This window comes from Ctenopharyngodon idella, chromosome 5, assembly GCF_019924925.1.
Source record: "Ctenopharyngodon idella isolate HZGC_01 chromosome 5, HZGC01, whole genome shotgun sequence".
NCBI lineage: Eukaryota > Metazoa > Chordata > Actinopteri > Cypriniformes > Xenocyprididae > Ctenopharyngodon > Ctenopharyngodon idella.
This window is the reverse complement of record NC_067224.1, coordinates 43,838,094-43,859,314: the sequence shown is the minus strand read 5'-3', so window position 1 is coordinate 43,859,314 and position 21,221 is coordinate 43,838,094. Positions and strand designations below refer to the sequence as shown.

Here is a 21,221-nt window from a genome sequence, read left to right as displayed (position 1 = left end):
GAAAATAGTGTTTAAACAGCCCCTAAATATGGCTTGGGTTCCTCCAATTCCTCCAACTGAAGTGTTTTATCCTCCAAGTCCAAACAAAGTGGACCCGTTTAGGCTATCATGGCAATTGCATAAATGGGTTTAGATGAGTTACATGCAGAAGTTTAGTGCGGGTCAGATCACTAACCATAATATTAACAAATCTGAGCTCTTAATTCCACAAGTAGGTACATATTTTGAATAATTACATCATGACCGCTAAACAGTATGTTCTATATAGTATGAATGTCATCTTGGACGTGCTACATTCGCCATGTTGTCTCCTGTGGCTTCATGGGATAGTAAAGTGTCCGTCGTATGCACACTCTAAAAAATGCTGGGTTAAAACAACCCAAGTTGGGTTAAATATGGACAAAGTTTTATTTAATCAGGTCAGTTTTATAGTTTTATTTAACTCAACTATTGTTTAAAAATTACTGTATTGCTTGCTTAAAATGAACCCAAAATATGTTGGAAATTAACATTTAGTTTAATGAATAATAATTAAACATTTATTAACTTGCTTATTAATAAATGTTCACCTTCTGATTATTATTGTTGCCTCTGGTAATTATGTGTCTGATTTTTAATTTCCAACCTTTATTTTGGGTTCATTTTAAGCCAGACATATAGTCATTTTTAAACAAATAAAACTACCCAGCAGGTTGGGCAAACATTTAACCCAACATTTTTAGTGAGAATCTCAGCGGAAATAGTAGGTCATCCGGTACTGTATCTATATTACATACTTCTTTTGTCATATACTGTTTTCCCCCTACTATATACAGTAGCATGCGATTTCAGATGCATCCTATATTCTGAAGGAGATTGCTTCATTTCTGTGTGCATAAGTGACAGTCACCATGAGTTTGAGGAGTGACAGCGCCCTCTCATGGTGTCTTTGAAAATGACAAATGACTGTAAAACAGAATGCTGTTTATAAAACTTTAATGTTTAAATCCTTTACATGGAATAAATCATTTATCCATCATCAAATGCACTCTAAATACTAATGTAAATAAGGTAGAAAAGAAAATCATAAGATAATAAATGACATAACAGACAATAGCAGAGCAGCAGTCACTAAAACAGCTGATTGATCCATAAACAGTGTTCATGTTTTAACAGCCGTGTCTCTGGACCTGTAGATGACGCCTCTGCTCTTCAGCTCTCGCACCACACCTGAGATGGGACCAAATCAACCGCATGTGAGTGAGGTGAAACAGATTTCAGAAGAGATATTCATTATATGCCAATGTTTTGATTGAAAATGCACGTTCTTTCATTGCAGTCATGAGAGAGTACAAACCTGGAGGTAACCGACCCGTTACTGTGACTGCGTAGACACCTGGCTTGAAGTTACCTGAGAAAGACATGGACAATATTGAACTGAAGTGAATCAACATTTATTCAGGCAGAATAACAACACTGTTTGTCTTCTGTACTGCTGCATTGAACTCATTTCATAATTGATGCATATTATTATTGAATCAACACTGAACTGATTTGAGCTGAATAATGACTATAATCCTGTACAGAGTTCGTTTCATAACATTAACTTTGCAACATCAACACTGTTATTGAGCTGAATAATGATACTGTTGTTGTTTTTTTACTGTTGTGTGCGTTTCATAATTGAAGAACTTTGCAACATTAACACTGTTATTTTCCTGTTTACTACTGTGAAATCATCTGTAGTGTATGTAATGACATGAAAGACAGAAGTGAGTGAGGTAAACAGCACTAAAATACTCACCGATTCTTTGCCATTTTGCCACCCAGCTGTCCTCTGGGCTCATCATAGCAATGACACTATAATGGAGGAGACATCACACATTAGTGCTCAAATGAAATCCAACATGCGTGTCAGTGTACTTTCAAAGAATAGTTCATCTTTAACATACTCGTATCTTTCCAAACCAGTGTGATTCGTGCTCTCAAAAGGGTTAGTTCATCCAAAAATGAAAATAATGTCAATAATTACCTACCCTTGTGCCGTTCCACACCTGCAAGACCTTTGTTCATCTTCGGAACACAAATTAGGATATTTTTGATGAAATCAGAGTTTTTTTTTTTATCTATCCTCCATAGAAAGCAACATAAAAACAACATTCAAGGCCCAGAAAAGTAGTAAAGACATCGTTAAAACAGTCGACGTGACTGCAGTGGTTCAACCTTAATGTTACAAAGCGACAAGATACTTTTTGTGCGCAAAAACAAAACAAAAATAAGTTTATTCAGTCATTCTCCTACGCAGTTGACGCAGTGCAGCGCTTCCGTGTTTACATCAGAACGCCCGCTCAGTATTGACTGCCGGTGTCATGAGAAATCGAGTCTCTCCCCCCAACGCTTGTTTGCGTTCTATGTCGGTGACGTCAAATGGACTCACTGCTCTAATGACACTGTCATATTCCTATTTTTACTGCAACACAACTCTGAATATAATATACGATGCCACATTGTGCAGCTTTTAGTTGTAATTTTCAGTCGATGAGCCACAAGAGAAGCGATGTAAGTCTTTACTGCTTTACTAGCGCTAAGAGGAGAAAAGAATAGGAAGTTGTGAAGAATGTGGACGAATAAAACTTCCTAAAGATCTGCGTTTTTGTTCTCTTCACAAGCCCTGGTGCCTTTGAGGCTTTTAGCAGACCACAGCTACTGAAAGAGCTTACAGTTGCCGATGGATATAAGTGTATGCTTTAACCAAATGCCACGCCTGTCGTGGAGACTGACGAAGGTGAGCCTATAACACATCTTGATTGAGACAGACTGCCTCAAAGCGTGCATGTGCTGTGATACACAAGATATCTGTGATCGCATAACATCTTCTCAGCATGTTTAACTGTGTGCAATGCATTAAGGTGACATATCAGACGATTTTTACACGTCACAACAGTAGTTCGAACAGCCACAGAGACATTGCACGTCTTCGATGTTTTCATCCTCACTAATTTTGCGCTCTGGCTCAAATTGAAAAGGCTGATCGTGTTTTAAAAGGAACCCCGCGGATATTAAGACCTGTATGCGTTACTAGATTACCGGTGCACCAAAACGTACAGATAAAAAGCCTCAAAGTCATCAGGGCTGAAGTGAAGAGAACAAAGACGCAGTTAGGAAGTTTTATTCGTCCACATTCTGCACAACTTCCTATTCTTTTCTCCTCTTATCTTAAAGACTTACATCGCTTCTCTTGTGGCTCATCGACTGAAACTTACAACTAAAAGCTGCACAATGTGGCATCGTATATTATATTCAGAGTTGTGTTGCGGTAAAAATAGCAATATGACAGTGTCAGTAGAGCAGTGAGTGCAACCATTTGACGTCACCGACATAGAACGCAAACAAAATGGCGCCGCACATTGTCCAAATCGGTCCAAATATGTCATGGATTTTTTAAATAATGTAAATCTTTCATGGGTTTTCTACTACATATTTAGTAAGAGACATAATTTACGTTATATTAAGCCATACAAGTCTTAACACCAGGGGTTCCCTTTAACACTGTTGCTGCGGGTTGTTTTTCCATGTCCGCGGGTTGAATCGACCCCAAAAACGTGATATTTATCCCCAGAATGCCAATCTTACCAGGGGAACCCTGCCAGAAATGCAGATTTTACCCCATGGGATGTGATTTTTACCGTGGAACCCCCTGGAAACGCGATTGGGATAGTTTGTGCTAGTTTTGAGTAGCAATTGGGTGGCTTTTGTTGCGAAAACCTGGCAACCCTGCCAGGTGGTACTGCCTGATCAAAAGTTATCATGATGTCTAATGACTAATTATAACCTATTTCACTATTGTATTATGTTTATTACATTAAGTGCACAAACAACATGCTTGAAATGTAAAATGAATGCCTATGTATTGCATAATAGAAAAAACTGGAAACATATATTGGAAACACACCTAATATAATATAAGCTAAGCTATATACTACTATATGAAGGACATTAATGGTCATTATATTTTTTAAACAATATAAATCATAACATGATTTTTGCAGGAATTATAATCAGATGTTAAAAATACTACCCATTAAAAGTCTGTTGAACCAATTCCTGGGGGGGGGACTCGATTTCTCACCACACCGGCCAATAATAAGTCAGCGTTCTGACGTAGAAGACGGAAGCGCTGCACTGTCTATACAACATAAACAGCATAGAAGACTGACAAGGGAGAGATGAAACTGTTGAATAAAGTCGTTATTTTTGCACAAAAAGTATTAAGGTTGAACCACTGCAGTCACATGGACTATTATAACAATGTCTTTACTACCTTTCTGGACTTTGAATGTGGTACTTATGTTGCTTTCAATGGAGGATAAAAAAAATATCAAAAACATCTTCATTTGTGTTCCGAAGATGAACAAAAGTCTTACGGGTGTGAAACAACATGAGGGTGAGTAATTAATGACAGAATTTTCATTTTTGGGTGAACTAAGCTGTATTGACTATTTCATGGTGCTTTTAAAGTGTGAATCACCACCTATTCTTATTGCATGGACCGCTCAAACATCTCTATTTATTATCCTTGGATAAAAGCAAGCGAGCCACACAGGTTTAGACCAACATGAAGGAGAGTAAACTACTGTACCCATCAAAAGAAGAGCTTGTGCATTCATAAACCATCTCTCGATTGCCCTTCATCTGCAGGTATGATTCACAGTTGTCACATCCATCATACTCGAACTGATCAATAGTCTGAAAGCAGAGAAGATGAGAGAGATGATAATCACACATATTTCCCTTAGTATTCCCTTACAAAAAAAGTTATCTATGACTGTACCTAACAGCATAATGTACATAGATGTATATATACATTTTATGGCTGTATGAAGCAGAATGATGTTTATATAAACAAAACCGTACAATGCTCATGTTCTGGACATGGCAAAACCGTTTTATTAATCACAGTTTTGTTAATTACCTTGTTCTATACGTTTCTGCTGTCTAAATATGCAATTATATCAACCATCTGTTCAGATAAATGTCTCATTTTACCTTGACAAGAGAGCACAGCAGACACGCTCTCAAATGGCGCAGATCTTTCGGGACAGTCTCCAGAGACATTCCTGTTGCTTTAATGCAATATACTTGAAATTAAACGAAAAAATCCTTATAGATGCCTTAGAACAACGACTGTTTCAGCGAGTTGTTGTTGTTAGCGTTTGCTAGCCACAACCGCACATTCGGCGCCGCTTAATGACGTCACAGAAATGCGCCCGCGTGATCGTGACATTAAATATTTGTTTATTTATTTTTATTCATATAATTAGCGTAGAATACTATTCTTATGTACATATTATGTTGTATATTTTTATTCTAATTCTGTCGCGAATTTGCATATTGGCTGCTACGTTCCAATAAGAACCCAAAATAAGAGTTTCAGAATGGACATAATGCACAGAATTGTTGGAATGGAAATGATGGAATGAATAAAAACACAAAGCCTATTAATTTTATAATGTTTTTTAAGTATTCAATAATATTTCATATAACAAAATTTGTTTAAAAACCATTTAAACTACTGTGACCACAATAGCCACTAGAGGTCGCTGTTAACTGACGTTATTATGGTCACGCGAGCCTCATTCTGATGCGGTTTAAATGTGTTCTATGTGAACGCGCATAACGGTTCCACTAACGGTTCTGGGAGAAGACGGTAAATATAAAGACACGTAAAGATATTAATTAATCAGTTTTCATTAACAAAGTTTAATAGATTTTGATGATATAGGTCTACATGTGTCGTGTACTAGGCTATTATTATGATAACTTTTATATCTATTGAATATTTTGATAACACTTATTTACAGTAAGGTCTCATCAGTTAACAATGAGCAATACATATTAATCTTTGTTAACAACAATGAAAATACAACTGTTAATTGTTAGTTCATGTTAACTCTGGCCCATTAAATAATATTAACCGATACAGCATTTGATTTTAAATATGTATAAGTAATATTGTAGTATTGCTTTAAAAGTATTTTTCATTGTTGGTTCAACACTAACGTTGTACTAATACTAGTGTTACCAATATTTCTAATGATCTATTCAGTCTAAGATCCATCTATTATGAACCACTAATGTGTTAAAGTTGTTATATAGTGTTATCTACTGTTTATATTGAATTTTTAGTGATGTTTATGTAGTTTCCATCATCTGCAGGTCATGAAGTGAGAGATTATTTGATCTGAACATGGATATGGAGTTTGATAAGTCTCTTCTCACAGTCCACATAAACTACAATAACTTTCCAGCTAAGTTATGGTGTTTGACAAACGATCCCCAAAACAACTCGGTCTTCTGGAGCCCAAGTGGAGACAGCTTGATAGTGGACCAGCAGCGGTTCGAGGACGAACTGTTGTCACCGGTCAAACAAGACGCTAAACTCTTCAAGACCACCAACTTCACCAGCTTCATCCGGCAGCTCAACCTGTACGGCTTCCGGAAGCTTTTCGACGGGCCCTCCAAAGACAGACACCGCAACCTGCACCAGTTCCACAACCCCTACTTCAAACAGGGTCGGCCAGAACTTCTGGTCCATCTGAAGAGGCTGACCATCAGTAACAAGGCCAAGATGCAGGCCGGAGAGGAGGTGACCTGTCGTCCCCCGAGCCGAGGCCATCAGCAGCCTCGACACAACACTACAGAGGAGAAAACTACAGGCCAGTTCAACTTTCATACTAGTGAACCATTTCTAAAGTAAACATGGTGGGAAGAGACATGATTTGACATAGAAGTTGAGTTCTTAAAGGAACAGTTCAACCAAAAATGAAAATTCTCAGTCAAAAAGAAATGAAGGTTTTTAAGGAAAAACATTCCAGGATTTTTCTCCATATAGTGGACTTCACTGGGGTTCAACGGGTTGAAGATCCAAATGTCAGTTTCAGTGCAGCTTCAAAGAGCCTCTACACGATCCCAGACGAGGAATAAGAGTCTTATCTAGAGAAACCATCGGAAAATAAAAATAAAAATGTGTATACTTTTTAACCACAAATGCTCGTCTTGCACTGCTCTGCGATGCTCCACGCATTACATAATCATGTTGGAAAGGTCACGCAGAAGTACTGCGGTAGAGTGAAAAACATCTCATTTTTTTCCACCAAAAAGTTCAAAATTGTCTGACATTGTTGTTTAAATTTTTTTGTAAAGGGCGTTTGAATTAGTTTTTGCACGTTCGCTTTGTAGACACTGGATCGGTACTTCCGCCTGTGTCACGCGTGACCTTTCCAACGTGATTACGTAATGCGTGGAGCATCGCAGAGCAGTGCAAGATGGGCATTTGTGGTTAGAAAGTATATACATTTTTGTTTTTTGTAGAAAATTACGATGGTTTCTCTAAATAAGACTCTTATTCCTCGTCTGGGATCGTGTAGAGCTCTTTGAAGCTGCACTGAAACTGACATTTGGACCTTCAACCCGTTGAACCCCAGTGAAGTCCACTATATGGAGAAAAATCCTGGAATGTTTTCCTCGAATCCTTAATTTCTTTTCAACTGAAGAAAGAAAGACATCTTAGATGACATGGGGGTGAGTAAATTATCAGGACATTTTAATTATTTTAATTTTTGGGTGAACTAAAGTCTGATATATCCTCCTGAGAACCAGAAAAAAACAACAACAAAAGTTTTGTGAATTTAGTATTTTTTCATGTCATTTCATTGTTTAGAGCATAAGAAACAATTGGGGGGAAAAACATTTTTGAAAAAAGATCTTTTATTCATTATGCTGTGTTTGCATATATGTTTTATGTTTTGTATCATATTTGATACATCAGGCTTTTATGGCTCATATAGTCTGATATAGTGAGAATATGGAGGAAAAACAGCTCAGTTTTATTCAAACTGAGCAAAAATACACAATTTTGTGCAGATACTGATATTTATATGGACAAAAAGTAAGATGAAATTCAGATGCTTGTAATGTAAATCAATTAGATCTTTATAACAGTATAGCAGATACTTACTTACAATCATATAAATATCATAAATAAGTAAAATGATATTTATGCTTATTTTTATGATCAAAGCTCTGTAGTTTTAAAACATATAATGCAATACAATGATGATTGAGAGATGAACAAATAAAGCCTAAAAAAAAACAAATGATGTATGGATAATCAAGTAAACGTAAGTTGCTTCAGTCCAGTAAATGTTCATACTGAAATATTACTAACAATATAAAAGTGATTCTTATGTGTACTTCTAAAGAATTTTTATAAAATATGAATTTGTCAAAACAACCAAAGAAATTTAGATGTAATGTGATATTATATATCTATTTAAATGTCAGTCTTTAGTTAAAAAAAAATGCTACAGTTAATAATATTGAAGACATTGCAGTAATTATTACAGTGAAAACTTGAGTAACATCAAAGTCCCTTTAAGACAAGTCATTTCACTCGGCGGCCATCTTTGAAACGCCTCTCGGCCATGCAAGTGTTTGAAATCACCAGTGAAATCTGACAACAACTGTCTCATAAATTTTGTTTCTGAACTCTTGAATCATGACAAAAAAAGGCATTTTTTCAGGCTAAATCAAACTAATGCGCATGCGCAGTCCTAAATGCGCGTCTCTATAGGAAGCGCGCGTCTGACTGTTTCTATAGGAACCGGAGCTTCTAACGGCCGCTGCAGTGACGCGATGACTTTACCAATCGGCGATTGGCTCTTATTTAGAAGGCGGGACTTATTCCGCCATATTGCGCGTTGCACATTCTCCCATTCAAAACAATACGAGTGACATGTCTTGTGTTATTCTATAGTCTTTGGTAACGTTTTATTATTAATAATAGTTATTTTTGTTTGGAGTTGGGTTTATCCCATGAAACGAAACATTGCTTGGTTTATTATAAAATTGTATATTATATCAGGATTTGAATCTGGCTCCCATACATAATGTAAAATGACACCACTAGACTCTCTTAACTCACAGTCTTACGAAGAAGAAGCAGAACTGCACATCGTGCTGCTTAAAAAACTCACTGCAGAGCCACTCTGGACATAATGGGCGAAGCTGGATCTAGTCCAGCTCCGCCTCTGTACACCTAATGGGTGGAGCTTGATCTAGTCCAGCTCCGCCTCTGTACACCTAATGGGTGGAGCTTGATCTAGTCTAGCCCCGCCTCTGTACACCTAATGGGTGGAGCTTGATCTAGTCCAGCTCCGCCTCTGTACACCAAATGGGTGGAGCTTGATCTAGTCCAGCTCCGCCTCTGTACACCTAATGGGTGGAGTTATGTTTAGTCATAGGGTCATAAGAGTAGGGTTAGTGTGTGGTTGGACTGTCAAGCGCCCATTGTGAGCAGCATCTCAAAAAACTAGGTGCATGATGCCCCTGGATGGGAGGTCAGGTATCAATGTTTTAGCTCTTTAAATCTTTGAATGTTCTATAAACTACTCAAAAGTTTCTTCATACTCACTTCTTAGGTTCTGCACACCAATATCAGCACATATCCCATCATCAGCCGAAGGGGTTTGACCGAAGCTTGATCCCTCCCCATTCCTGGATCTTTCCTTGCAGCGATGTGCCTCCTTTCTACTCCAACAAAGGCATCCCGGTGTCGGTTATCCGTCCGTATCCGTACAGAGCTCCTCACAGAGTACAGTCCTGTCCCTCCGCCCTGTTCCCACAGGAGGCTAAATATATCCCTCATCACCTGTCCTATCCTCCTGGATTTTACCCGCCAGGTACTTACTTTATCCTACATTAAAATAAATACACTTACAGTGCTTTAGATAGATTTACTATATTTGTAACATTTTAATCAATTCATGTTGAATCAGTGTATTTTCAGGAATCCAATCAAATGATTTCTTCTAGACAGCAGTGAGAGCAAACAGAGGCTCCTGCTTTTAACATTGTCTTCTGAGAAAACCCCAGTAATCTCACATGTCTCCTTTAGGGTTTCAGACGAGATCTCAACAATGTCTCAAATGTGCTCAGATTTGCAGAGATGTCAACATCTGCAATCAAACGTCAGATCAATCTCAATTTGAACACCAACATTTCTCATCGAATTTGTTTTCTTGAATTCCTCCTTAGAATTTTAGGAGAAACATCAGAGATGAAACTGATACTTACTGATATGCTGTACTGGTGTGTGTGTGTGTGTGTGTGTGTGTTTGTCTCGCTTTCAGTAGTTTGTCAGTGTTGCACTGCTGGATTTATGGAAGCAGATCGATCAGGTGGTGATCAAACATCTCTGTCATACGCACATTATGCTTATTACCCGGTGAGACCCACTACATAGTTGATATGTTAAACATTATTGCACATATTTCTGATCGTTCATATTCATAAATAACTGTTCCTGTGAACAATTACTGAGTAAATCTCACAAAATTGTATTCAAACCAAAATGTATTCAGACACCTGGAACATTTCATTCATTAATACAGTTTATTCACTATAGTTGAAAGAAATGGTAATAAAATATGACAAGATCTCAGAGTTAAACTGTGTCAGAAAAAAATAATCTTAATTATGTCAGATAACACTTAAGCAAAACATGGTCAGGTCAAAGTGTCTGAATAATTTTTGGTTCCAAATTTTTATCAATTTTACTGGTAGTCCACTGTATGAAGACTTTTTTGGGTATAATTTGTCACAGTTTACTTTATTTTGCTATCCTCACTTACATAAATGAACTATAGTGTCCTGCACCCACTAGTAAAAATATATCAAAAATATCAGAAATTTTTGGTTTGACTGTATATCATGTATACATTTATATACATCAAAACAATAACATAATAAAAATAAATTAAAAAATACATAAAAATGCAACATTTTTTATTTAATTGTTTATTCAAAAATCTAAACAATTTTACTTTATTTTTACTTCTTAATTTTTTTTTTTTTATGAAAAGTTTGGAAACATTACAGTTTTTAATGTCTTTGAAAGAAGACATTCTGCTCACCAAGGCTGCATTTATTTAATCAAAAATACAGTAAAAACAGTACTATTGTGAAATATTATTACAATTTCTAACAGTTGTTTTCTATGTGAATATATAGTAAAATATAATTTATTCCTGTGATCAAAGCTGAATTTTCAGCATCATTACTCCAGTCTTCAGTGTCACATGATCCTTCAGAAATCATTCTAATATGCTGATTTTGCGGGTACTGATTCACTCTACAACATTTTAAAGATGTTCATTCTCTTTACTCTAGCAGAATTATTCAGTGAGCCACCATCACAACAGCATCCAGACCGCAAACTGGGCAGCACACGGTACGCCTGAGGCTCAAAGGGCCGACGTGAACCTTGACAGAGTGTTCCAGATGGTGGACGAGTTCCAGGGGTTGCCGAATGTCCGCATAGTCCAAGTGGGAACCCCTGTAAAGCCCCAGCACTCCTCCGGCTCTCCGGTCTCCACGTTACCTGCTGAAGCCGATAGTCCTCAGAGCTCCAGGTCCGATACTGCGGTATCCAGTCCTCAGAGAGACGTGTGTCCGTCTGTCATCGCCAGCGGTGTGAGCACTCAGTACATCAAACTAGAGTCAGAGGGACACGAGGTGGAGAATCAAGGAGTCGGCCAGCTCAAAGAACATGATTCAACATCTCTGGAGTCCTCAGAAAAGGTTAAAAGATGCTGGTGTCTTCTTTGTTAGTCTTTAAGTGTGTGTTCACTACAGGTTGCCCAGGGCTAACAGTATAAAACTGATGATGTTTTTTTGAGTGTTGAATAACATTGAAGCTAGATTGATGCTATAACGAAATCCTCTGTAAATCAGGCTACAGATCAGAAACTGACAGCAGAGCATGACTCATGAAAAACACTCCCTGCAGCTTCTTTAGGTAGGACACTTTCAGATATTATATCACTCCTCTACATTATGTTTTTACAGAATCATTCAGATTTTTTTTTTTTAATTATTACTTTTTATGACTTTATGGTTGTTATGATCCACAGATGACAGGCAGGATTCGTCAGCATATTCACATGACATCATATCCAAAAAACAAACATTTTTAACTTATTTAAGAAAGTTTTGTGTGATTTTAAGTAGTTTTAAAGTTAACATTGCATGTTTTATTCTCAAAAAAGTAATTTACTCAGAATTCTGACTTTAATTATTTTTAATGGTATTTTTATGCTAAATACACATGCTTTGAATATCTACAGTGAACATGATATTTTATTTGTAATTATCTTATATATTTCAGTATTTATAAGCATCAGTATATAATTTATATATTTAACATAGCACAAGAGTGAAAGTCAGATTGTAATAGCATTGAAATGAACTGATTTGTTTTCAGCTTTTTTTAAATTTGAATAAATGCAAAGCGAGTGAATCCCCTGATAAAGGCTGAACGTGTGTCATCGCTGTGTGTTTTGTGTTATTTTGATGGCATAGTGAAATAATTTTTATTATAAATCTGCTCAAGTCATGATAAATGACCAATACATTAAAATTTCCTTAAGGAAACAGATTGTTTTAAAGCAGCTTCACAGAAATAATCAGGAAAATAACTGAATTAATGATGCAAACTTCATCAAATATGAGACGAATTCTGCTGTAAAGCTCAATTCAGTTCAGTGTTCATTCAGTTCTATAACAGTGTCCATGTTGCAAAATTAGGAGACAGTACTATTAGATTATGCAGTTGAGGCTAGTGCTGTTTTAGTATAATTAAAGTGGTCATGAATTGAGAAATCAACATTTCCTTGAGCTTTTGATATATAAGAGGTCATCGTACTGTAAGAATATCCTGTAAGTCTCTGACCTGAAAACTTCTTTGTTAGTCCAGTAAAAGCTTTTATTGACACCAGACCCAGCAAACGACTTGTACATAGATAGGTGAAACTCCGCCTCCACAGAAGAAATCGACGCCTACTTCATCATTGCAGCGTTAGCCCCGCCCACTGGTGTGTTAGTGAGATGACGAGGAGAGAAGAGCGATACAGGATTAAAATAACATTACCTTTCAAAGGATCCTAATGCTAGGAATATGGTTATTTATTTTCAACAATGTGAATGTCTCAGTTGAGCTTTATTTATTTGTATTCGGTACATTTCACTGTGGATTCTTTGGTAAATCATTCGCATTTCAGCGCAAACTGACTTTTACGACAGTAATTCAACAACATGTAAGTAACTGTGTTAATTCTAATGCCTGATCTGGTATGTAATGATTCATGTACAGTCAGATGTTCGTCGTCTGTGTCAGTAAATCAAACCAGTGACTAAATGGTCAACTTCACGTTGTTTCTCTTAGTAAGATGAAAATAATCTGTTAATTAAACGGTGATTAAGTTATATATAGAAAGCGATCAAAGAACGCTCCCTTTACAATCGCTGGAGCTGTCAATCAAACAGCGCGAGTTTATCAGTGACTGAGTTCTGGACTCGCGCCAAAACTCCTGTTTTATTCAACAAATCTCTTAGTTACATCGCGTTTGCACTGTTAGTGACGATGAAAGCATTCATCAGTGTGCAGAAATTGAGTTTCAATGACGAGATCACTGCTTTCATGCGCTCAACAACATGTCTGTGATCGACTATCATCACTGCAACCTTTCATGCCACGATCTAAATATAATGTAATCTAAATGTAATGTTTTTTTGAGAGATGTAATACTAAAAACTTGCTAAAATTTTTGGAGAGAGTAGGTATTTCAAATGGAAAGGTGTCAGCCAATCACAGCAGTGGGCGTTTACACTGAAGCCTCACAGCAGACACGCCCCTTAAAACAGAGCGTTCAAATCAAGGAAAAATGCCTTTTATTTCTAAATTATGACCATTTTTGATGTAAAAAGCATATTAACATTATAAGTGCACCCCAGGAAACATTATAAAACAATGCAGTTCATGACCCCTTTAAATTGTTTTATGATCAAACAATTTATGATTTGATTTTAACATAGCTGTTATGCAATTTAGGGATAATAATTATTCGATCATAAGGCCATTACATTACACGAGGTAATTATCAAGCATACGACTGTTCGCGTTATGTTTAGTACACTCACGTGACAAAAAAAAAAATGCTCTATCAGTTTTGAGTTTGATAGGCAGCAACGGACTGTAATTGTGATGTTTCTCCAGTGATGTAAGCTAGAGGGCGCAGTGTGTGTGTGTGCATGTGTTTAATGGGTCGGATCAGTTCTGCTCCACCCTCACTGACAGTCAGCAGGTACACACACACACACGCTCACGTTCTCACTCTCAACTTTAAACTTTTCCAGCGTTCCTGCTGTTCGGATCAACAACACTGAGGCTTCATTTCGGGACAGCGCGTGCGGATTCTACATATGAAGTGACTGGATTTCTCGCCATGGATCTGTGGAGATTTAATCTGAGTCGAACAGGTTTGTGAAGTAACAGCAAGATTGATCTTAATTCATTTGGGGAACATGGAAATGAGTGTTCAGAAAGAGCTCTCTCCTGCCAGTGTTTTCGATCGCTCCTGCAAAGCTGATAATATTTTTTCCCGTCGCATTTCTTATGTTGGTCCTCACGGGAAACATCTCACAGTGGGATTATAAACTGTTCTGAATACTTTATGAGCGGAATAACTGATACATTGTCGCACTGATGGAGACGGCGACTCTGCTACAACCTGTTACATTCTGGAATGTTTGGAATCCTTTGAAGTGGACGCGGCGGATCGCACAATAACGCAGTCATTATGACGTCAGGTTATCAATCACGACGCGCGGGAAACAATCTGTAAAGTTATTGCTCTTTAGGAGATCATATCAAACTCTTGTTGCACATTTAAATCAATGCTCAGGCCACGAGTCAGTCCGCTGTCAATCACTGGCTCTCTGTCATATTTCATCACCTGTCAATCATGTTCTGTCAGCGATACAGGCCAGTCAACAACTAACATTTAACATTTGATTAGATTTACAAACAGGTAAAGTGTTAATAATATCCTTACGTTCCAAATCACAACAATCCACTGGATTTTTTTTGGGACAGTTTCAGTGACCCCTGAGGATTCTAGTGTTTTTGTGCTGGACGGATAGCTTTGTGGACAGTCCATAATGTATGGCCGGAGCCCGCCGCTGCAGCCAGGACAATGAGGGTTCCTGTGCGGCGATTGGCCGGGCTCTGGCCGTGGCTGCTCATGGCTGCCTTGCAGGTAGCGTTGGGCCACACGGGCCTGGAACTAGCCGCTGCTGTGGAGTCCGAACGAGCCACGATCAAGGTGACACTGCTGAAGCAGGAGCCCACCAGCAGGACCATCACCCTGGAAGGGGTGTTCTCCTGGGGCAGCGCGGGCAGTGCTAAAGGGAAACTCATGCAGGTAAGACCCGGCCGGGAGATGTTTTCAATGAGTCCCGAGCTTCATACGTTGGTGGAGAGGTGAACAAGACACTAGTCGAGTTGCCTGATAATCCTGCCATTGCATATTACGAATATAATTGGATAAAGCATCTGCTCAATGCATAAATGTAATGTAGATGACACAAGATCTGTGAGAGAACACTGATGTGCATCTCATGCATCTTCAGTCTTTAACTAGCGGACAGTGGCCCTAAAGAGTATTTGGACACTTAAGCAAAAGTGTCTGAATGTCACTGCATTAGATATTAGATTAAAGATGAGGAAAGTGTCATGTATTGTAACGAAACGGCACAGGCACACATGTTTGGGTTGAAACAAACCTGCATGTTGTCCCAAAAAATGCTGGGTTAAAAATGACCCAAGTTGGGTTGAAAATGGACAAACCCAGCGGTTGGGTTAAATGTTTGACAAACGTGTTGGGCAGTTTTATTTAACTCAACTATTGTTTAAAAATGACTATATGTCTGGCTTAAAATAAACCCAAAATAGGTTGGAAATTAAAAATCAGTCACATAATTACTAGAGGCAGCAATAATAATTAAAAGGTGAACATTTTATTAATAAGCAATTTAATGTTTATTGTTATTTTATTATTAATTAAACTTATTAATAAATGTCCTTTTATTAAACATGCTAATAAATGTTAATTTCCAACATATTTTGGGTTTGTTTTAAACGAGCAATACACTAATTTTTAAACAATAGTTGTGTTAAATAAAACTACCCAGCAGGTTGGGTCAAACATTTAACCCAATAGCTGGGTTTGTCCATTTTCAACGCAACTTGGGTTGTTTTTAACCCAGCATTTTTTAGAGTGTTTTAGCAAAGTAAAAGCAGTTACATTGTTTATTTTGGATTTTTATTTTTTGGGGCCACTGTTGATATTGTCATACACTCTTAAAAATAAAGGTTCAGAGAAGTAGGTTTTCCATAGAAGAACCATTCCCCAAAGAATCTTCCAATCAACGTTCTTAAAAGAACCAATTTGTTCTTGGTGTGAAGAACTTTTTAAAGAACTTAAAGGCACAATATGTAAGATTTTTGGATTCAAATATCCAAAAATCACTAGAACAATGTTATATATTATTTTGTTGGCTTGTGCACTTGCATTATCCCAAATGTTTCCAAGAATGTTTAAATCCAGAGAAATAAGCCATTTTAACCAGGACGCCTACCAGTGACATAATACTAGGGATGCACAATATATCGGCAACCATATCGGTGTCTGCCAATATATGATCATATGTAATGTTATCGTTATTGGCCCAATAAGAACATTTGGCCGATATATTAAAGCCGATAAATAATGGATTATTTCCTCCAGCTGAAACTTTTGTCTTTGTAATCAGGCTCTCAAAAATGATCGGATGTTGATTTGTCGTCCAATATATTGGTCATCGGCTTTCAAATATAAAGAGTTATCGGTATTAGCCAAAATTTTCATATCGGTGCATCCCTACATCATTTTCCGGTTTTATTTTGTAGAAACCATAGAAACACCAAAGGTGCTTTAATATATTATGTGTTTTATTAGACTGTTTGTATACATTCATCAACAGAAAACTAATCATGTTAAAAAGCTCAACACAGTAAGTCTTGTTGTTTAAATCTGGTTTTCTTGATTTACTGCGAGTACCATGTTTTACCATGATTAATATCGATCTAGCTTACTGCTTACCGCCAATCGAACGCACAGAGTAGCATTATAACAACTTTCAAGACAAATGTATCTAATATGATAAACAGTGCTGCCCACATACACTTGACCGGAAGAAGCGGAAGCGGCGATTGTGGCATAATAAAAGTCCCGCTGCTCTCGAGACATGTGTCGCGCTCGTCTCTCATTAGCAATCGCTCCAGCGGCCTCGTTCCGTTCCAACACCCTGCTTCATACTACAGTAACGTTAATGAATCTTTAATACATTAGCTCATCCATGAATATGGATCGTTGGATTCTTTTCCAGAGGCTGTAGACGTGAAGACAACACCTCAAGGCATCATCAAGCTACGCCTTTGATTTGAATAAGCGACCTCTAGTGGCGAAAATTACATATTGTGCCTTTAAGATTCCGTGAATGTTAAAGGTTCTTCACGGAACTATCGATTCCAATTAAGAACCTTTTTTCATAAGAGTGTATAGTATCACTTTGTGTGATCAGTGACATTCATGGAGTTTGTTGATGGCACAGAAGTGTCCGGAGACCCGGAGAATCGCTCACCTGGGAAGTCATCGAATGCATTTCTGCAGGTGCCAAGAACCCCTCCCGGGTCTTATTGGAGGTGATAGATTTGTGGTCTTGTAAACTGTTGGGTCTGTTCTCCGAGGCCATACCGCCAGATGTTCGGGCTTTGAAGGTTGCGAGCGCTGCGTCTCTCTGCGAGAGCGATCCAGATCAAGCCAGAGGGGATGCGCTAACTGTAAAGGTATCTTGAAAGCCTTTTCCCCTGTAGGAAAGAGTTATTGCACCATAAAAATAGATTTCTTGTTAGTGGAATGTCTGCGTTTGTTAGAGAAATTTCATGCTGTATTTGAACCTTGCAGTGAATTTGCAGGGACTTCATGGATGGAGAAAAGTGTTTCTGTAGTTTTATTGGCCAAACTTATTTTACTACTATGTTCATAGCAAGTTGTAACTAGATTTTTGCGTTTTCTGACTAAAGTGTGAGCGGTGCTTGCCTGTGCAAAATGCGCTGCTGTGTTGTGGGTGTTGCTTTGTGGTTGCTAAGGTGTTCTGAGCCGTTGCTAGGTGGTTTCGTACGGTTTCAGTCTCTGATATTCTGAGCTCTCTTCAGTGTAAGTCTGAGAGGTTTTTAGGTGTCTCTAACAAGCCGTATGTTCAGAGGTGTTATTCACGCCGCCGGTAACTAGTATCTACATGCAGAATGTACACTGTGAATCAAGCCCATGCAGAAGAACTCTGGGTTTGTAGCTCAAAGGTTGACGGTTTGAAGTGTGGAGTTGCTGAAAGCACAAGCAAGTGCATTGGATAAGAAACATCCGTTGTGTATAAACTAATTAGCAAGAATATGATGTTGTGTGCATGTGTGTTTGGTTTGCAGGAGTGTATCGCTCTCTCACAGAGAGCGTGTCGCACAGACAGACGCTTTTTGTTGCAGTGCCAACCTGTTGGAACAGGCCCGGGCTGCTTCGGCGCATTGTCCTCCTGCATAATGTTCCCTTCCTCTAGGGGACAAAGTGATAGAAGCAGGTGGGGTAGGGGGAAGTTTCTATCTTTTCTTCCCTCACTTTTTACCGCATGAATTTAATGTTATGGCTTTTATCTGCTTCTGGGAAGAATGATATCGAATGATCTATAGCATGTTTTTATGCTGTGCAGTAGCGCTGGGTGGAAAAGCTTAAATATTTTTTGGTAATATTTGATTATTTGGATATGTATTTGCTCTGAAATTGCTTAGGAGGTTTTTGTACATTGTTGCCATTTAAATTTAAAGATACAGTGACAATATAGTTAAAATAATCCAGGCATGTGAACACAAGGATGCTTGCTTTCCAGTGTGGGCAGATGTCAGCCATTAATGACTGAACGCCAGTGCGGGGCCTACACTTTAAAAAAATGCTGGGTTGAAAATGGACAAACCCAATGAATGGGCTAAATGTTTGCCCAACCTGCTGGGTTGTTTTTCATTTCCATTTTCAACCTAACTTGTGTTGTTTTTAACCCAGTGATTGAGTTAAATGTTTGCTCAACCTGCTGGGTAGTTTTATTTTACAATTACTATATTGCTGCTTAAAATGAACCCGAAGTATGTTGGAAATTAACAATATGTTTAATAAATGAGCGTTTATTAAGTTTAATGAATAATTAAACAATAAACATTTATTAAATTGTTTATTAATAAATGTTCACCTTTTGATTTATTGTTGCCTCTAGTAATTATGTGTCTGATTTTTAATTTTGGGTTCATTTTAAGCCAGCCATATAGTAATTTTTAAACAATAGTTGAGTTAAATAAAACTACCCAGAAGGTTGGGCAAACATTTAACCCAACTGCTGGGTTAAAACAACCCAGTTGCTGGGTTTGTCCATTTTCAACCCAACTTGGCTTGTTTTTTGTTATATTTTACCTTTATTCTACACTGCTGTTTCCATTGTCATTTGAACGGCTGGTTTGACTTCCTGATTATATGATACCACTCCCTCAGAAATACACAATGTGATCAGATTGGTTAGCTGGCCGGGTGTATTGTGATTCGCTGAAGCGTCCGGAAACGCCACGGCCCCTTACCATTAGTTGTTACATGTGCTTCAGTGGAAATGTAAGTAATGGCGTCTATATTGCCGTATCAAATTGAGCTCGAATCAGACCCAGATAGCAGTAATGATGAAGAGGGTCAAGCAGAACCTCTGCAAGCACAGTTTTTAAAGGACGTTTATGAATGGTATTTACTTTTGTATTTATGTCAAAGTGTTTAGATATGCTGTCACTTGTAAATGTTGCTGTTTGTTAGCTTTCAATATACGATTAAAGCTTTACTGTAGCCGAATACATGACTGAGTAGTAGCATTTTTGTAAAGGCATCGTTTAATTTATAGCATGAACAACTGTTTGTCTGTGAACATAAAAGTTTGTTGGCGTTTGTTGGAGAAGTATGCAATAGAATATAGCTACCAGTTAGGGGCTCATAAACAGCAGCTTCTGCTTTTAAAGTGGGAACTGCTTCATCTTTCAGTAATAGCCTTGGTGCAAATCCAGCATTGAACTCGTGTAGATTCTGGAAGTTGTCTTCCGCGCCGCATCCAGTGTAGATAATATCCTAATGGGTTCTATTATCTTTTGATGCATCACATTGTGCCACGCGCGTCTGGTGTACACAACTCTTTCACTTCCATAATGCCGCGCAACATGGCCTCGCCCACTTTGTTGCGTGTTCCCGGGGGCAGGGTTTATGTTAATTGCAAGGTTTATGATGTCACCCACCCGGGAAGAAGCTCGTTGTAGTCCAAACCGGTCGTTTTTGTAGGCATTATACTGCCATAACTTTAAAAGACAATATCACCATTTGCATTGAACTTTCAGCGCTGTAACTTTGCAGATGTTGTTTATGCTCAAGCAGCAGCATTACACACTAACTAAAGTTAAAAAAGTGAAATTGCAATGAACCACCCCTTTAACCCAGCATTTTTTAGAGTGTGTGGTGCAATGATGTATAACTATTAGTCGATGTCTTGCTCTGGAGGTGGGCATATGCAAATGAATTTGCCCATGTGACATCACAGATCCCACAGTATCAAAACGAGCCGTTTTTGGAGCTTGATTAAATAAATGCTTTGTTTATTATGAGGATGTTTTGAGCTCTGAAACTTGCAGGAAGTTTTAATGGTACAAAGACCTCTTATATGTCAAAAAAACAAGGCAGATTTGATTTCTCATGTCATGACCCCTTTAAGACGTAAGTGACTGTGTTTATGAGGATATAATTTTGCATGTATGTGTCCGTCCAAGTACAAAAAGACAAGAAAGTGTCGCGTCTTCTTGCGCTGAATGCTTTGAACTCTCTTAAATGTAGGGATGCACCGATATGAAAGTTTTGTCCGATACCGATAACCGATAATTCTTTATATTTGAAAGCCGATAACCGATATATTGGATGATAAATCTAAATCTCTAAAAATATAATTTTTGAAAGCCTGATTACAAAACAAAAGTCCCAAGCACACAATTATAATGTTCTCATTATAATTTTATGTAGCCTATATGACAGACTTGCGCTGCACATGTTGTACTTAACCGTATTTTCCTTTTTAGAAGTGATTTTCAATCATATTTCAAGCAATTCAAAACCATCATAGCGATCAGTGTGCATCTGAAGTGTCTCAGCTGAAGGAAATAATCCATTATTTATCGGCTTTAATATATC

The 21,221-nt window shown here is 37.8% G+C and overlaps 3 protein-coding genes across 7 annotated transcripts in view; 2 read left to right on the top strand and 1 right to left on the bottom strand.

The window, feature by feature from the left end:
- Nucleotides 1-958: 958 nt before the first annotated feature.
- Nucleotides 959-5,251, bottom strand: supt4h1 (SPT4 homolog, DSIF elongation factor subunit). The gene is made up of 5 exons (XM_051894726.1): nucleotides 5,026-5,251; nucleotides 4,619-4,725; nucleotides 1,784-1,839; nucleotides 1,337-1,390; nucleotides 959-1,209 (listed from the first exon to the last, which is right to left on the bottom strand). Exons 1-5 carry the CDS (start codon nucleotides 5,092-5,094, stop codon nucleotides 1,142-1,144), a joined length of 354 nt encoding a protein of 117 aa, XP_051750686.1. The 5' UTR covers nucleotides 5,095-5,251; the 3' UTR covers nucleotides 959-1,141.
- A 923-nt stretch (nucleotides 5,252-6,174) lies between these two features.
- Nucleotides 6,175-13,992, top strand: hsf5 (heat shock transcription factor family member 5). 4 transcript variants are annotated; one of them, XM_051894662.1, is made up of 6 exons: nucleotides 6,175-6,695; nucleotides 9,459-9,719; nucleotides 10,170-10,264; nucleotides 11,212-11,619; nucleotides 11,773-11,836; nucleotides 11,952-13,992. In XM_051894662.1, the coding sequence occupies exons 1-5, from the start codon at nucleotides 6,227-6,229 to the stop codon at nucleotides 11,809-11,811; spliced, it is 1,272 nt and encodes a 423-aa protein (XP_051750622.1). In that variant the 5' UTR covers nucleotides 6,175-6,226; the 3' UTR covers nucleotides 11,812-11,836; nucleotides 11,952-13,992. The 4 variants fall into 4 exon arrangements, 3 of the variants coding, with proteins under 3 accessions (XP_051750622.1, XP_051750621.1, XP_051750623.1); XM_051894661.1 differs by having other exon boundaries at nucleotides 11,209-11,619; XR_007930327.1 differs by having other exon boundaries at nucleotides 11,209-11,836.
- A 196-nt stretch (nucleotides 13,993-14,188) lies between these two features.
- The window catches only part of LOC127513078 (E3 ubiquitin-protein ligase RNF43), a 127,233-nt gene continuing 120,200 nt past the window's right edge, over nucleotides 14,189-21,221 (top strand). For both annotated transcript variants that reach the window (XM_051894603.1, XM_051894602.1), the window contains exon 1: nucleotides 14,189-15,299. In XM_051894603.1, coding sequence (XP_051750563.1) covers nucleotides 15,072-15,299 — 228 coding nt within the window. In that variant the 5' untranslated portion in view covers nucleotides 14,189-15,071. The remainder of the gene's footprint in view (nucleotides 15,300-21,221) is intronic.

Bases quoted from the DNA above. Each gene is read 5' to 3' on its own strand.
- supt4h1 (XM_051894726.1), bottom strand. From the start codon at position 5,094: ATGTCTCTGGAGACTGTCCCGAAAGATCTGCGCCATTTGAGAGCGTGT. The intron at 1,391-1,783 runs GTGAGTATTTTA...TGTCTTTCTCAG, and splicing joins GGCAAAATGGCAAAGAATCG to GTAACTTCAAGCCAGGTGTC. The intron at 1,210-1,336 runs GTTTGTACTCTC...GTCCCATCTCAG, and splicing joins AACGGGTCGGTTACCTCCAG to GTGTGGTGCGAGAGCTGAAG.
- hsf5 (XM_051894661.1), top strand. From the start codon at position 6,227: ATGGATATGGAGTTTGATAAGTCTCTTCTCACAGTCCACATAAACTAC. The intron at 10,265-11,208 runs GTGAGACCCACT...TCTTTACTCTAG, and splicing joins CACATTATGCTTATTACCCG to CAGAATTATTCAGTGAGCCA. The intron at 11,620-11,772 runs GTTAAAAGATGC...TCTGTAAATCAG, and splicing joins CTCTGGAGTCCTCAGAAAAG to GCTACAGATCAGAAACTGAC.